The following is a 14647-nucleotide window of genomic DNA, read 5'->3' as shown; positions in this document are numbered from 1 at the left end:
GCCGGTGCCGCTCGACTGCGGGTACCCCTCCCAGTCAGCTCACCGCCTCCCATCGTCTGGACCATGCCTGGACACTCGCCAGCCGTGGGCGGGATACTTCTCAATTCGGCTCCCGACGGCCAATCTCCGGATTGCGCTGTCCGGTCATCTCGCAGTTCTGCGATGGTCCTGTAGCCCTCCAAAGGGGGCTGCGGCAGAGGGGGCCGCGTTTCTGGGCCACCTTGACGCAAGCGTGCTCGCTGTGATCTCGCGCAGTCTCAGCAGATCTCAGCAAGGCCTCCAACTAGTCGGGGTAATTTCCCGGGGGCCGGCAAGGCCGTCCCCGTACCTCTGGGGTTGGGAGGCCCCAACTCCTCCCACGTCCCAACAGAGTATGAGGCACACACAAGAGCAAAGAGTTACTGCTGTTTATTGCACAAAACAGGCAGGGACGGGCTCACAGATCATAGGCATCCGAGAGACCTCTCGATCATGGTGGGCTCGCAGGCCCTTTTTCTAGCTGTATGACGCGGCTACGTGCATCACCTAGGAAGACTGGCCTCAAAACCTAACGCCATCTCCGGTTGGCTCCCCGAGTGGTAGAGTCAGTATAGGTACATGTAGGAAAGTCTGTTAGTGGTGGAGGAAGGGTCAGGTGGTACGCCTGGGCCATCCCTAATAATTGCTACAGGAGAATTGTTACAAGGGGACGATTAGTGATTGGCTAAACTATAATGGCGTCAGTGGTGGGCCGCTCGTATTCTGATTGGTTCACCCGGGAGCCCCCAAGCCTGGGACCATCGTTGTTCCTAGCTCGCGGTGTACCTGGTGCTGGCAACAAAGTATGACTATGTGTCAGAGGCAGACAATGGACAGGTCTGACTATTAGCTGGTATGCATGTCTTTCCCATCGCTGTCAGTGTCCAATTTGTCACTTCATTGTTGCAGTCTGTATCCCAGACGTGAGACCCCAGCGCTTCTCTGGTCCATGGGGCTTGGCATCGTATCAGATCGGCCTGGTCACGTGTTGTAAGACCGTGGCTGGAGCAGAATTATGAGCATTTGATTTGTATTTCCGCTCTGGGAGCATTTAGCAGTGGCAGGTGTAACCTTGGCGCGGGGAGCATGGCATGTAGATTGCTTCATTGCGGCTTTGACTGTGGGCTCTTTTCAGGGCTTGTTCTGAGCGACCAGCACCTTGCAGCTTTGTCTGAGCTGCTCCGGCCCGGTGACTCTGGCTTTGCGGCCTACCTTGGCCTGGTGTATGGGTGGCGGTACATAGTCCATGTTATGGGGGTCGCGAGGGGCGAGAGAGACTCATATGCATTAGTCCATATACAGGGTTACATCTTCACGGTTTTAGTGGCGAGAAAGCGTCTGCAAGCATGTACACAAGCTCTTCTGGCGTCTTGCGTTTCTGCAGTGTTGTATTTGGCTTATGTGAAAAAGCAACGATCCAAGTGTGAGTGTGAGAGGTCCTCTATGTCATAGCGCTGAGTATGTTCTTCGTGTGGATTGGTGTGTGTGTATTTAGTATTTATTTATAGTGCGCACCTAACCCGGGGGTAGCAAGGCGCAGAGACATCAAGAGGATTGCGAAGCTTGTTACATACAGAGGGATGAATGCGTGTGTTCAATGTGCTTGGTGGCACGTGTGTTCGTGTCCGCTGGCTATGTCATCATGGCATCTCCAACGATGGCTGTATTTTGTGGTTGCTGTCTAGTCGAGTTGATCCATACGGTCGGTATCAGCTTCACCTGAGGCTCCGGCACGTGGTTTGATTGACGGGCATCTTCCTTGGCTGTGTGGGGCGTGGCCACAGTGGATCTTGACCACTGGGGCGGCCGTGAGCGGGTTGAATTCCTCTCGCGGTGGGTGCTTGGGTCGTGACGTCCTAGGCAATGGTCTGGATGAGAATCGGGGGACGGGATCGTCCCATTTTCCCTCTTCACCGGTATTGTTTCCGAAACCTTTGTCACCGGCTGAAAGGACTTTGCACTCGCTGGACGTTGCTCAGATATGAAGTTCTATGTGACACGCACAAAGAGTTTTTGGAAGACGTCTCAGCTATTGGTGAACTTTGGTCCTGTTAACCATGGGAAGGCCTTGTCCAAGGCCTCCATCTCAAGGTGGCGCTACGGCTGCATCATGCACTATCATCGGTTGATGAATGGACCACTGCCTGGCTGTCGGAGAGCCCATTCCACCAGAGTGAGGCGTTCCTGTCGGATGTGCCCCTGCTGGACATCTGCAGGGTCCATGCACACCTTCATGTGATTCTACTGTGTCAACAGGCATTCCAGAGAGGAGTCCAGTGTCGGCCAACCAGTACTACGCAACCTGTTCGCTTGAAGGTGATCCTGTTCCAGAGGTAAGAATAATTGCTTCTGTTTTGCCTTGCCACCTCCTGTGGTTGTGTAATGTACTGCTATGTATTCTGTATTCATGAGCATGTGAATCCATACCAGACCCCATGCTGGAGAAGGAACAAGTTACTTACCTGTAACTTTTGTTCTCCAGCATGGGTCTGGCATGGATTCACATGTGAACCTGCCCTTGGTCATGCTGCCACTTTACGTGCTTATCAAATCTGAAGATGGCTGCCAGAGAAGGGACTTAGGGAGAGGGCCGTCATTGGCTGGGGGCAGTATGATCCAGAGTACAGTGATTGGTTTAGAGGAGAAATACAGTTTGTAAATGAAAGTGAAACTTTTTTCTTTTATCAAGGATTCACAGCCCGACAAGGAATATTCATGAGCATGTGAATCCATGCCAGACCCATGCTGGAGAACAATAGTTACAGTTAAGTAACTTGTTCCATCACTCCTATTGAGATACTGAGTATCCCCTTTCTCATTTTAAATGTTACATTTATGTTACAAGGACAAACTTACCTTTAATGGTTGGTGGCAGGGAACCGTTAATTTGGTGCACCTTTAAGGCAGGCTGTTTCCACCATGGGTGCTCATTGTACCAAAATGGCCCTATCTTCTTTTTTTGCCATTTTAGTGTTCTTTGTCCTTTCTTGTTCCTTCCCCTGACCTCCAGGTTGGAAAATTCCTTTGGGTGATTTAATCTTTGTCGGTAATCCTGTTGATTCCCCGCCCAGGCTCCAGTGTGTTTGTGAAGGCCAGAAGCGAGGGAGGAGTCCAAAACTCTGCAGCCCTTTGTCTTCAAACTGGAAGGCTTGCTGTCCTGAAAGCCTTGCAATGTTGCATGGCTGTTTCATTGGCTGGTTTACTGCATAAAAGGCTGACCCTGGAAGCTGAAGAGGTAGTTGACCACTGGAACCAAAACTGAAGAGGAAGATGAAGAATTTTCAGCTCAAACGATTTCCAGCACCCGGAGAGCCTGCTGTGTAACTGGAGCCTGTTGTTACTCTTCCTTCCAATCGACCTAGGGACTCTGAAAACGACGGCCCAGAGCCTGGTGAGACCCACTAGACTCAAGAAGACCTGCATTTTGAGCCATCCCACTCCGTGCTGCGATCTTGCGGTTCTGCAACACCCCAATACCCTGGGACCTCAAGCCATTGTGAGGTGCCTGGTCTTCGAATCTCGCTGAAACTTCTAGCACATCCTGTTGGTTCTCCAGAGGCACGATTCCAGTCCAAAAAGTTACCTCACCAGAGTGCTGGACCTTGCAAACAATGAGAATCCGACCAGCGATATTCTGTCTTCTTCTGTTATCCTTAAAAAGGTGCCAAATCCACAGCCACATCCAGCCATGAGAAAAATATTGCCTAGAGCCTTCCCCGTGATTCTTGCTGCAAAAGTCCTTCCAGTTTCCTGTCTTCTGTCTTCTTGATGAAGGAATTCAGCAACCTGGTTTTTGGCTGCAGATCCTTTAGTAGTACTGCTGCAAAATCTTCTTCTCTGCTGAGCTACTGTGCGGACTGTTAGGCAAAGTTTATATGCAGTACCCTTTGGACCACTACACACAACTAGGACTACAGGTGTAAGCAAATCAACCTTTGGTATAAGTCTGTACTACACAGTTTTGGTAGCGTTGCTGAGCAGCCAGGCTTATCTCAAGAGGGGAATGTGAGCAGTAATGATGTTACACAGAGATCTACAATCACAAGTATTCAAATAGACTCTCACACTCAAGGTTTCTTGGTAAAACACTTATTAATTTATTTCACAGTCAGTTATAAAAAATTCACTAGAAGGAGGCAATCTGTCACACACACATATACTTCTGTACTTTACACTGTACGTTTCTGAACCATTAAACTACTTTGAAGGAGGAGCAAAATGGCATTCAGAGTACTTTGAAGTAGGAGCAAAAAGGCATAGGTTAATAAAAAGAAGATCACAATTATTCTTAGACCGTGCAAATGTTTTGAGTTCACCAGAGGAGTCTATTCAATGCAATAGGTTAGGCCAAAGTCAATGGGCTAAAGTCTTGTATAGGATAAAGCAGTTCTGATAGTTAAACTGAAAAGTCTTTGCCAAAGTTCTCAGAAGTAGTTTGTAAAAGAAAGAATCATATGTTGGGTCACAAGCTGTTTAAGCCTGGTAGTTTCAAAAGTTCCAACCACTTTTGCAGTGAGAGGTAAGTTCTCTTGGACAGGTTTTCACAGTACCTTACAATGAGGAAAAAGATGCAGCTGAAGACTTCTGTTCCTGGCAGTTCCTGCAGATCTCATTGTTCCTGAGCCTCAGTCGTGGGGGCAAGAGGGAAGACGTCGGGGAACTCCTGCACTGCACTGGGACTGGTCAAAAAGCTGGCAACTGGCAAATCTTCAATTCCGGTAGCTGTAGTCGAGCACACAAACTGGTGTCCCTCTCCCTGGTTATTCGGTATCCTGCAGCACTCTGAGGAAAATACAACCAGCTCCGAGAATGGTAGCCAGGTGGCTTAGTGTTGAGTTGATTGGTCCCACCAACTCAAAGGAAGAAGTCGTCCTTGCAGGGGCTTCTCTGTCGAGGTGAACTTGGCGATTCGAACCTGCAGCAGGGCTTCACGGGGCAAACCAATGGTCCAGGAGTTGCAGCAGCCATCCTCTTCAAGCTTGTCTTCGGTTCTTTCGTTCCAGTCGTCGACTCTGCCTTCGAAGCCAAGAGACTCGCCTTTTATTCAGTTCTCTCCCATTCATTCCAGCCTAGCTGTCACTCACCTAGCAGAGAGGCTGTCCTTGCCAGACAGTCAATCAGCCAATCACGCCAGAGTGCATTTTGGTCTCCTAGGAGACTAAGCACAGGGAGTTTCGGGCACCTCCCTCACTTCCTGCCCACCCCAGACACTCTGGGCGCCAGCAGCGGTCTTCAGTCCTGAAGCCCGCCAAAAGCAAAGAAACAAAGGGACCAAACCTGGTTTGGCGCAAAACTCTAGAAGGACTTTTCCAAAAAGCAATGGCGAAAAAAGAAGACCGGGTCCTGTTTAAACAAAGGGGGCTCAGACGCCATCTTGAAAAACATGACTCCCGCGATTTAACGCTACCAGTGTTCGCGGTTGGGAAAAATCATGGTAGTTATTTGTAAAACCACTGCAACCAACCATTTCAAGAGGAAAGGGTAGCATTTGACTGCTACATGAGTTTCTGGACACAGGGGATACTAAGTAACCCCTCCAGCATTCTATTGTAAGACAGGGTGTGCTGGGTCTAGGAATTAAAAAAAAAAAACTAATAAATTCAATGTCACTTTACTTTCTCTGGGAAACAGTAGTTTATCCCAGATAAGGTATTTAAACCTTGGGACAGTCTAAAATAATTTCCTGTGTCACTGCTCTGAGGGTACTGTGTGACACAAAATGAAAAGATGATGCCTATGGAGTTGTTTAGACTCCATAATCACAGAAAACAATTAGAATTAAAAAGTTCAAAGTCCTAAAGTTTAGCAAAAGAGCTGGAGGGCTCTGAGGTACAGGGAATTAGCACATTTATGAGAATTCTCCTTAACACTGACTTAGGTATTTACTTACCTTAAGTCTCTTGTGATTCCTCTGTAGTTTTGGGGTGTTTTCTGGGATTGGGAGTCCTCTCGTCCAGTGCACGTAGGCCCACCGCTGGAATCCTCCTAGGTTGTCTTCTCTGAAGCCCCTGGACCCTCAACTAACTCTAAAAGTAAAGTACTTACTTGTTCTAACAGTCGTCCTTGCTACTTAAGAATCTATCCTGACCTGCCTGTTGGACACTGACCCTAGTGACACCCCTTCAGCCACTGAGAACACTCTTGCTCCAAGAATAAGGGAAAGACTTCTAAGAATTGGGCCTTTTGCCTAGAAAAGAGAATGCATGTTCAAAAGTTACTTACTTGCAAAAGAAGTTGTTTGCTAACTATAACTCTAAGAGTAAATAGTTACAAAAGTTATGAAAATTAATTGAATGTATGAAATGTAAATGGTTAAAAATAACTTGTTGGGTTAAGATATAACTCGGACAAGTTCAACCAATAAAAAAAAAGTTATTACTTATTGTCTGCCATTCTGAAAAATATATGTAAGGTTATTGCTTACCTTAGGAATTTTCAGCCATTCTGAAAAGTGTATGTAAGGTTATTGTACTTACCTTGGAAACTATTTTGCCATTCTAATAGAAAGCAGATGTAAGGTTATTTTACTCGCCTGTAAATTGGCTATACCTCTTTCCCAAAAGTAATGCTGTTGGCTTCACTAAATATTTCTTTCAGAGAATAGGTGTATAAGTTTCCCAACCGGGTCTTGCTTCCCCTGACTTGCTGTTAGCCTGTCCAGAATAAGTGTGTTAGTTTTTTTGGTCGAAAATGCGTGGGGAGATCACCCAAACCTCAACCCACTTGCCCTCACCTTCACCTAGTCCCTTAACTCACCCCACATATATATCTAATTTAAATTAACTGAAATTCCCCCAAAAAGCAAACAGATTCAGTCAAATTGAAAAGGTCGATTTGGTTTTGCGATCAAGTATGGTAATACCTTCTTAAAGGCCTAATAAATATTTATTTTTATACATACTGTTTAAGTTGAATTATTGTGTGTTATTCTATGTGATCTGTCTGAGGCCCTAGACCACCCTCACTCCCTCGTATGATTAGGTGTTGACTGCTCTCCCACAATCCCTTGATTGGGTTTTGGGCAAACTCTTAGTCTCCCTGTTCACCATAACTTGGGTAGCCTCCTAAAATCTTCCCCTTGCGGTTGATTTTAGAAATTCATCTCAACAGTGTGTCATTTTCAGAATCGGCACCTCCATCATGAGTATTTTCTTCAGGCTGAGTAAATGGAAATGAAATAGTAAGAACACTCGACAGATATCCATTTTAATAAAAAAAATAGCACACACCTCGTTGTGGTTCTATTTTAAAAATGTAACTAACTATACCTTGCAAAGAGTGAACATTTTAAAGAGTGCTGCAATGAAATGGGATTAATAGGAAACTGTTTTTAGTTAAATGTGAAGTAGTATTAATTAGATATTTTTAATGAGTATGACCTGTCTGCAGGTGAAAGATGCAGCATACTTCTATAAAAGAATCCAGGACCTTAAATCGACTGCCAGATGTTTTGAACAGATACAGGAGTTTGAGCTGGCGCTAAATATGTACTGTCAGGAGAAGATGTATGAAGAAGCAGCCCAGGCCCTTGAAAGGTACATTGTTATATATATGTATACAATGTTTGTTTTATATATGTATACAACGTTTACTATATTTTTATCTGCATGCATTTTCTACAAATACTTATGGAGGTAATCATTTTATTTTCTTAACATTTCTTTATCAACCAGTTCACATCATCCCGTCATCTGACCACCTTGGTGTAAACAATAAGATATACATTCACCAGCCCCACAGTCATTTTACATTCTACACATGAGCATTTAGGAAGCAATTATTAATCTACATTAAGCTAGGCATTTCCACTCCGGAGTACCCTGGGGGGGCCATAACAACTTGTTCCCCCATCCCCCTCTGTTCAATCCCCCTCAGTTTGGAACAGTATCTTGTGTCATCAGGTATGCCATGAGAGGCTCCCAAATATCCCCTGGTTTGTTCTGGGACCCAGAGAGGGCGGCTTAGTCCCTGTCAGTATTGCTCATCCAAATTAAGTCCTTAAGCCATCTGGACGTTCCTGGTGGAGATGCATTGGTCCTTTTCATCAGTATGCACCGTCTAGCTACTATCATACGGGTCGCCAATAGTTTACGGTAATGCTTCGGCACCCCAGGGGACCATGTGAATATTCCACACACAAGTGTACACAGGATTGTGTGCCCCAGCATTTCTGACATTATATGCATTACATTTCTCCAAAACATGTGCGTGATGTCTGCAGGCTCTGTGGAGCCTCTCGGGCACCTGGCCGTTATGAAGGTAATAGTTGGGTGTGTTTGTGTTATGTGTTATGCTAGGGATATTAGCCATATATTGGTTTTCTGGTTTTAAAAACAAATATATATTTAATTGTGCTTTTTAAACCTAATAAGGCTTGTTCAAGCTTTGATTGCTATTTTTATACAAACAAATAAATAAGTGTGACTGAAGGCTGAAATTGTGAATATTGTAATTAATCCATACAGCAAAAGTAGTGTTACTAGTAAGTAATTTCTTTCCAAATTTCTTTCCAAATAAATCACCCCTTTCGTCAGTTGGCTAGTGCCTTTGAAAGCCTTACTATTTTGTTTCTCATTTTCATTTTTGATCCCTATGTCTTATTGTTTGCCCTGACTGCCTTGAAGAGTGCTGAGGACGAGACAGAAACCTCCCTAAAACATGCAAATACAGCACACAAATGTCACATCATCAGATGAGATAAACAATGCGTTTGCAATATGTATTAAGACTTCTTAAATGGGAACCAAATTAGACATAGTGGGCATCTTGGAAACCGGGTTCTCGAGTAACAAAACCATGATGGTGGATACCTATAACCTGAAATGTTCTACTTGTTAATTAAGAAAGCATATTCTAATATCTCTGCACCCTCCAACATTCATAAACAAAGTCCTTCCTGTAATAGCTTGTTAATGAAATTGCTGATAAAGTTACTCCAAGAAAGCAGTAATTCTTATCCACCAATCCCAAAGACTGCTCTGGTATACTCAAGAATTACGCCTGTATTTCATTTGAGTTTCACATGGTTGCAGGCGAAGATATTCAAAACCTAGTATCCAAAATGAAGCCTACCCTCCTGCCCAGTCAATTTATGTCTTTCTTTTTAGTAAAATAATTCAACAATGACCTACTGCCTTTCCTGACTTTATTTATAAATAATTCTTACTTCTGGCAGTTTTCTGGATGACTCCTTGTTAAGGGGGGTTTCCTAAAGTCTTCCTGTGGTAAGACTTTATAAAGCTGTCCCTTTGGTATGCAGAGCCCTAACTGCTAGTATAAGTCTGTACTACTCAAGGTTTTGGTATTATGGTGGTGCAGCCAGGCTTATTTTAGGAGGGAGATGTGAGCTGGAGGTAAGTACAATGAACTCAGTAAATACATAGGCCCGCTTTTAGTTCTAGTAAAATAATTATTTTATATACACAAGATAAAGTTATAGTAAGGTAAATAAGTACTATTTCAAACTAATATACTCAATAGAAACGGAATGCAGTACTTCAGGTGAGTTAACCGTAAGTTAAGAATTATGCAATTAATTGAACACAGTTCAAAGTTAAGTTAAATCACTTGCTGAATGAGCTCAAAAATGTTCTGTTGTAGTAATAAAAAGGTTAAGCAACACTGTTAGGGAGATTTATCATGTTTATGCTTCATCTCCTCTCCTAGTGAGACCCCCAGCACTTTTTGCTAGACTTCTGGACCTTTTTCTTTAATCCTGAATGAGTGAAGCCTTTTTCCACTCATTCATTCTTATGGTCTCTGTCTTTTGAAACTCTTTCCTTTATATTGTGCTGTCCTATGAAGTCTACTTTTCCTCCATAGCTCGTAAAGGCATCTGTATTTTACTATTGCAGCACACAGCTCCATATGAGCAGTGTTGCTGGGGACCCTTATGGTCCTCCTTTGAGATTCTTTTCTAAATCCCTGAGTAACTACAGTTCTTAAGGATAGAGATCCCAAAACCTTATAGTGTGAGAGATTGGCACACACCACCTTATGTGGAGTGCCAAGGGATACTTAGTATCCTCCTTCTCTCTGCTCCTATGACTTTTTAGTCACATAGACAAACTCCTATTTATGGCTGGTGGCAGTGACGTGTCCAACCATCTATTGTGTGATATATATTTTTTTCTACCGCACGCTATGCATCCTTTGTTGGTGCTGCAGAAAAGGTGCCAAATTCACAGAGTGACCCAATAAGTTGATGGAAGCCGTGCCAGAGGTCCTTCCTCGAGTATGTTGCTAAGAGATCCCATTTGTTGCCTTCCTTCAGTCCTCAGACCAACGAATCCGGAGTTCGGGTTCATCACAGCCACATCGAAGAGTATCCTTCACAACGTCTTCTTCAAACCTAAGGTACTGTGGGGAAAAGGTATTGCTTACCTTCATCTGTGACGTTGCTCCAGAGCGTTGGAGTGCCCCAGAGGTGTCCAGGGTACTCCCTCTTACCTCACACCGAAGCTGCTGCATCTGTCCCTTTATCGAGTCTTTAACAGGGTCTCCATCCTTGGTTGTTAACTTGCTGTATCTTTAAAAAGTAGAGACTGAAAGAAATCCACAGGAACTCTTCATATTCTGCTGCTTGTCAAGACTTTGAACCCTCTCCGAACTGCCACTAGGTAGGGTTGCGTTTTTGGACTTGAAAGACTTGCTGTGCGAAGAAAACATCATTAGAGCCTTGAACATTGCTAGTATTACACTAACAATTTTCCTTCCCAAAGTTACTTTCTTATATGTGTATGCAGAGTACATGTTTTACTGTATTTCTGCTATGGACCACGAGTGCGCGTATTTACAGATAATACAATAGCATTGTCTTTTCACTTTCTAACGTTGCAACAAATGTTACCGCAAACAATCATAACCTAAGAAGTGTCCTTTGAAGTATATTCTAAAGTATTCTAGTGTAAACATGTGAAGTATTTCAAGTGATTCTGGTGTAAATATAATAAATATATACTTTTATATAAATTATAGGTGTGTTTATTTGATGTGCATGTCTAACTGGGTTCAGTGTACTTACCTTCAGCTCACATCTTCCTCTTAAGATAAGCCCGACTGCTCTGCCACTCTACCAAGGTTCCAACAATAGTACAGACTGATACTAAACAAACCATTGGGATAGTTTACTAAAGTCTTACCTCCAGGTGGCACTCTAGGAAAACTCCCCTAACAAACACTAATAATAGCAGGTCAGTACTTATGTGTATTACTTTTCAGAGGCCTTAAAGCTTTAGCAGTCCATCCATATCTAGGTACAAATTCTTTAAGTTCAGATGGGAGGTAAAGCAGATAAAGCTCAGATACAGAAAATGTTAAGTTCCAGAGAATTCTTCAATTCCAAGTAAGTAAAAGGCTTTTGTTGGTCAAAAAGGATTCAGCGGCCTTGGAATGGCTCCCTATGGGTGCACACAAGTTAGTCCTGGGCAAACAATATTGGCGAACACCAAGAAACCGGAATCAGCACTCCAGCAACAGAGTGACTCAAGGTATCTACTATCGGGAATCCCACAGTACCTGAGGAGTTGTGAAGAAGATGCAGCTGGATTCTTCCATGGTGCAGCAGCGGTGGGCTCGGTCTCCTGTTCCTTGGTCGTGGTGACGAAAGGAGGGACTCTAGAACAGTTGAGAGAAAGTGCTCCAAGCAAAGGATTCTTCGTGCTCCAACGTCAGTCTGCAGTTTTGACACCTTTTCACAGATTACAATGGGGAATGGTTCTCATATGAACAATTTACTTTGCTTACTTGGTCCTGCACTCTGATGAGGGGTGTTATGGCGAATTCTCAGAGATGTGCTAATTCCCTTCTACCTTAGAAACCCCCAGCTCTTTTTGCTGGACTTTAGGACTTTTAATTTCTAACCTGGAGAGAGTGAGACCTTTTTCCCACTCTCTTGTGTATTTTTCTGTGATTTGGAATCTGTTTCTTTTGACTTTGGAGTCTGACAACTCCATGGGCATCATCTGTACATTGTGACACACAGCACCTTCAGTCCTTCAGTGCTGTGACTCTGGGAAGTCTCTTAGATTTCCCAAAGATTTAAACACCTTCTCTTGGTGAAACTACTGTTTCCAAGAGCAGTGACGTGAAATTAACTTTACTTACATTTTGTAACTTTCTAGACCCAACACACAGTGGGCCTCATCACGAGTTGGGCTGTAACGCTGGCGCTATTACCGCCGGCGCTATTAGCCCTACCGCCGGATCACAGGTTTGGCAGAACGATAGTGCCCATTCCCCATTGGGCCCATTTTGGGAATTCCTCTGTCCCTATTGGGCCCAATGGGGAAAATTTGCACTATTACCCCTGGCGGATTTCCCACCGGCGGTAATAGCGCGAGAAAATCGCCAAATTTGCTGCAGATTTCACCCCAGCTCAGAGCTGGGGGAAAATCTGCCAAGGCCATGATCTGGCGGACCCTTAAATGTGGCGGTAATAGCTCCACCGCCGCATTTAAGGGTTACCGCCAGACTCGTGATGAAGCCCAATATCTTACAATAGGGTGCTGGAGGGGTTACTTAGTATCCCCTTTGTCTAGTTTCTCATGTAACATTTTTATGTTACCGTTTCTACAAGTTATGGCTGGTGGCATTGGTTTACCTTTTCCTACCTATATGTGTCTATACCACGGGCTGCAATTGAAGCTGCAGTAAGGCACCCATGGGTGCCCATTTCGTCAAAATGGCCCCAGTCTTCTTTTTTCACCATTTCTTGTTGGAAAGGTCCGTCTTGAGGTTTGGTCCCTTTGTTCGTTTTGTCTTTGGCAGGATTCACTGATGAAGCCTGCCTCTGGCTCCAGCATGTCTGGCAGGAGCAGGAAGTGAGGGAGGTGCCCAAAACTCCCTGTGCTTAATCCCCTTGGTTACAGGAATGCACCCAAAGGTGATTGGCTGGCTGGCTGCCCTTGCAGTGCAGCCACCCTACTGTGTGAGTGACAGCTAGGCTGCGAATGAATGGGAGAAACCTGCATAAAAGCCAAGGCTTTTTGCTTGGAAGGCAGAGCAACCACTGGACGAAGGAATCCGAAGAAGAACTTGGAAGAGACGCTTGCTGTAACTCCTGGACTGTTGGTTTGCCCGGTGAAGCCCTGCAGCATTGCTGAAGCTCCAAATTCGCCTCGACTAGAGAAGCCCTGCAATGGACGACTTCTCCTGTTGGGTTGGGTTGGTGGGACCAATCAACCCCAAAGTGAACTCGCCTGGACAACCTCTCAGAGCTGGCTGTACTTCCATTGCTGCTGCAGGAACCGAAGTGCCAGGGAGAGGAACACCAGATCGAGTGCATCATTTTTAAGTCAGACCCGAGCTCCAGGAAGATCCTCCAGACTCCCTTGAAGCATAACTGACTAATCCCGAGCCACCTCAATAGAGTGCTGGACCCCAGATGTGAGGAAAGTCCATAGTGGTATCCGAGAACTGCAGTGGTGCTGTTTGCGAGAGATGCGAGGAGCTGAAACCGTGAAGTGCCGTTGATCTGAAGTTTGCCCATTGCTGCCGCCGACATTCCATTTGTAGTGCAGGAGTCCGCAGACGTCCTTCCTATCGTCCCCACGACTGAGGCCCAGGAACACAGGATCTGCAGACCTACACAGGAACAGAAGCCGGCTGGAAGCAGTTTTTCATCTAACCAAAGGTACTGCAAAACTAAGAGGATGTGCATCTTGTCGTGTAGCCCTGCTAGCTCTCAGTTGAAACTTGTCTTGGTTGCCCTTGCAGAGTTGCTTGCAGCTTTGCCCCTCACAATTCTCCCAGCTTGTGGCCCTGCAGTGATTTCATTTCTACAAATGTTTCTAAAAACATTGTGCAAATCTTTTACTTACCTGCAAGAAGATCTCCAGCTCCCCTAGACTTTGCTCAACTAACATTGGCTGTCCTGGCTCCCTGAGAGACTCTTATTACTTCTGACTGTGTGCTTTTGCCTTTCCTCCGGGAAAGGGTTAATTTACTTTGCATTGGAGGGTTCAGAAAGTACTTACCAGTTTATGAATTATTTATTAACCTTTGTTTTAATTCCATATCTAACCTTTTACACCAAACTCAGTATTGATCTAAATGTACCAGTGATAAATCAATGTCCACAGTGTCCTAGCTATTTGTGTCACCTTAGGGTGTAGGAAGTGTCTGTGTGCCTGTTAGGGAGAATTCTGAAAAATGTGTCAATTCCCTCCACCTTAGAGACCCCCAGCAACTTTGCTGGATTTTGAGAACTTGATGTTTTAACCTGGAGAGAGTGTGACCCTTTTTACCCACTCTCTCATGTATTTTAATGTGAATTTTACCTCTGTGTTTTATTTTGGTTATGTAGTCTAACCAACTCCATAGGCATCATCTTTTACAATTGTGTCACAAAGCACCTTCAGTGCAGTGCCACAGGGAAGTCTTCCAGATTTCCCAAGGTTTAAATACCTTCTCTGGGCTCAACTACTGTTTCCCAGAGCAGTAAAGTGAAATTGACTTTACTTGGCATTGTACTTGCTAGACCCAGCACACCCTATCATACTATAGAGTGCTGGGAGGGTTACTTAGTATCCCCTGTATCTAAATACTCATGAAACATTTTTTATGTTACCCTTTCCTCAATTGACCCACTGGTGGCAGTGGTTTAATTTTGAGCTACCTTGGTATGCAT

General features: G+C 44.6%; 1 protein-coding gene across 4 annotated transcripts in view; it reads left to right on the top strand.

Annotated features, from left to right (window-relative positions):
- TRANK1 (tetratricopeptide repeat and ankyrin repeat containing 1) overlaps nt 1–14647 on the top strand; it is a 2632183-nt gene that overhangs the window by 2182151 nt on the left and 435385 nt on the right. For all 4 annotated transcript variants that reach the window (XM_069613200.1, XM_069613201.1, XM_069613199.1 and 1 more), the window contains one exon: nt 7408–7553. In XM_069613200.1, the coding sequence (XP_069469301.1) occupies nt 7408–7553 (146 nt within the window). The remainder of the gene's footprint in view (nt 1–7407; nt 7554–14647) is intronic.

The sequence above is a fragment of the Ambystoma mexicanum genome, chromosome 5p, assembly GCF_040938575.1.
Source record: "Ambystoma mexicanum isolate Mex_15411 chromosome 5p, UKY_AmexF1_1, whole genome shotgun sequence".
Classification (NCBI taxonomy): domain Eukaryota; kingdom Metazoa; phylum Chordata; class Amphibia; order Caudata; family Ambystomatidae; genus Ambystoma; species Ambystoma mexicanum.
This window is presented reverse-complemented; position numbering and strand designations above follow the sequence as displayed.